The sequence below is a fragment of the Ovis aries genome, chromosome 7 (genome assembly GCF_016772045.2).
Source record: "Ovis aries strain OAR_USU_Benz2616 breed Rambouillet chromosome 7, ARS-UI_Ramb_v3.0, whole genome shotgun sequence".
In the NCBI taxonomy this organism is placed as follows: Eukaryota; Metazoa; Chordata; class Mammalia; order Artiodactyla; family Bovidae; genus Ovis; species Ovis aries.
In genome coordinates this window covers 25303903-25306988 of record NC_056060.1, presented here as the reverse complement: position 1 = coordinate 25306988, position 3086 = coordinate 25303903, and the positions used below count along the sequence as shown (strand labels likewise).

General features: G+C 37.8%; 1 protein-coding gene across 1 annotated transcript; it reads right to left on the bottom strand.

Moving 5' to 3' along the window:
• Positions 1 to 1162: 1162 nt before the first annotated feature.
• LOC101120583 (olfactory receptor 11G2-like) lies at positions 1163 to 2101 on the bottom strand. Its single transcript, XM_042253117.1, has one exon. It carries the CDS (start codon positions 2099 to 2101, stop codon positions 1163 to 1165), a length of 939 nt encoding a protein of 312 aa, XP_042109051.1.
• Positions 2102 to 3086: the final 985 nt, after the last annotated feature.

The window sequence follows — 3086 nt, the reverse complement described above, 5'->3', positions numbered from 1 at the left end:
AAATGCTAATTAGAAAAGACATACGCAACCCAATGCTCATAGCAGCATTTTTTCAATAGCCAAGATGTGGAAGCAACCTTAGTGTCTATCAACAGATGAATGGATAAAGAAGAAGATGAGTATTCTATGTACACATATACATAAAATGTGTGCCTGCTGAGTGTTCAGTCAAGCATGTCTGACTCTATGCAACCCTATGGACTGTAGCCCACCAAGCTCCTCTGTCCATAGGATTCTCCAGTCAAAAATATTGGAGTGGGTTGCCATTTCCTCCTCCAGGGGATTATCCTGACCCAGGTACTCAGCCTGCATCTCCTATGTCTCCTGCATTGCCAGGAAGATCCTTCAGTACTGAGCCACCTGGGATTCCCTAATATTACTCAACCATAAAAAATAATGAAACCCTGCCATTTGCTACAACATGGATGGACTGGAGGGTATTACACTCAGTATAATAAGTCAGACAGAGAGACAAATACTGTATGTTATCACCTATATGTGGAATCTAAAAACAAGCAAATGAATATAACAAAACAGAAACAGACTCACAGATACAGAGAACAAACTAGTGGCTACCAGTAGAGAGAAGGAAGGGGAGACAGACACAAAAGGAGATTAAGAGATACCAACTATTATGTATTAAATAAATAAGCTACAAAGACATATTACACAACACAGGGAACTATAGCCATTATTTTATAACAACTTTAAATTGAGCATTATCTAGAAAAATATTGAATTACTATTTTGTATAGCTAAAACAAGTATAAAACTGTATATGAATCATACTTTAATAATAAAAATAATTTTTTAAGTTTGGGAAAAAAGAAACTCCTGAAATTCATACTTGGCAACAATAAGTAATGATAAATTTTGGTACAGTTTTTACTGATAATATATTACCAACATTATGATGGAGATATGATTTAACTTGGTCATCTCCAGTTAAAATTAGGAAAACATAAATATCAATTTAAATAACTAGTCACTCAATCAGTAAATAATAGAGAAGACTTTGAATTTTAAGAAATTCTCCTCTAGAAATATCTATTTTAGATCTAGTAACATTTATTACTTTTAAGTATAATTTTCCTTGACTCTTTACTACAGTCCTCAAAAGGAACTTTAGCTCACCAAAGTGTCTCCCATTCAGGAGTTACTTCTAAAATTTACACATAATTTTCTTCAGAGCAACCTTCATCTCCTTATTCCTGAGGCTGTAGATCAGAGGATTTAAAAGTGGAGTTGCAATTGAGTACAACATGGTCAAGAACTTCTGCAGCCCAGGCTGACTGGCCACCCCTGGGCTTACATACATCACTGTGACTGAGCCGTAAAATAGGAACACAACTATCAGGTGGGAGGTACATGTGGAGAAGGCTTTTCTCCTACTTGAACCTTTGGGAACCTGAACCACAGCTCGAAGTACCAGAGTGTAGGACACAAGAATGTAGAACAAAGTGATGAATGTTATCACAGCACTGAAAGTGCTACAAGTCAGAGCTGTCTTGGGGACAGGGACACATGATATGGCCAGCATTGCCCCAAGATCACAGAGGTAGTGATCAATGACATTTGAGCCACAGAATGGAACTTGGGAGATGAGAGCAGCAGGTGTGACTAACCATAAGAATCCACCCACCCAGGAAGCAGACACAAGGGTTCCACAGACTTTCCTGGTCATTATGGTTGGGTAGTGCAATGGACGGCAGATGGCAACATATCTGTCAAATGCCATGAGGGCCAGGAAGAAGAGTTCTGTGGCACAAAGAGAGAGGAAGATGTAGAACTGTAGGATACAGCCATGAAAGGAGATGGTCTTGGTCTCGGATAGGAAGTTGAACAGCATGCTGGGCACATTGGAATTGATGTAGCAGATCTCCAGGAATGAGAAGTTGGCCAATAAAATATACATGGGAGTGTGGAGTTGCTGGTCCCACCACACAGCACAGATAATAGCACTGTTGCCCAACAAGGTCAAGATGTAGATGATGGAGAATAAAACAAAAAGGAGAATCTCTATTTCTTGGCTACACAGGAAACCCAGCAGGATGAATTCATGAAAGGGAGCAGTGATACTCTTGTTGTGCAAAACATACATTTTCTTCTAACTTATAATGTGCACAGACATAATCAGAAGTGCATATTAAGAGTCTATTTTATTCCGTTTTTCTTGCCTCAATTTCTCATTGGAAGTAAGTGGCATTATAAGTAGAGAATAAACTGGAATATCAGTATTTAGTCAATATGAAGAATTTTTCTCAAAATAGCATTGACATAAGACAGAATAACATCATTGATAATATTATTTTAAATATTACTTCACTTTAAGTAGTTCTTCTAGAATATTTTCTTCCAATTTTAGTCTGTAAGAAAAATAGAGATAGAAATGAATCATTAAACACCTTAACTAGCCACCTTTGTTTAAATCAAGTAGCGCTAATAAGCTTCAGAAATGTAGTCACACCATTAAGCTGGACTTGAATTATCTCACCACCTACTCTATCATTTTGGTCATCATCACAAGGTCCATAAGCTCTCCTCCCTATTTAACCACATTACTATAGACTCTTGGTAGATCACAATAATAATGCATACCTCTAAATAAATACGCTAATTTATGTTTCCATTTTTTAAAAACTTATATTCCCAGTTGATTCTGATGTGAAAAATACACCTTGCTTTAAGAATTACTGTTATGTTATATGAGTATGGACTTCCATGATAGCTCAGTTGATAAAGAATCTGCCTGTAATACAGAAGACCCCGGTTGGATTCCTGAGTTAGGAAGATCCTCTGGAGAAGGTTAAGGCTATCCACTCCAATATTCTAGCCTGGAGAATTCCATGGACTACAGTCCATGGGGTCACAAAGAGTCAGACACAATTGAGCAACTTTCACTTGAGCTTGAGCTTAGAGGTTTTTCAGAAGCTATGAATTGACAACAAAAAAAGCAAAATATGGAGGTTATGCTACTGAGTTAGAGGCTGTGCTGTGCTTAATCACTCAGTTATGTCCAACTCTTTGCAACCCCATAGACTGCAGCCTGACAGGCTCCTCTGTCCTTAGGGATTCTCCAGGCAAGA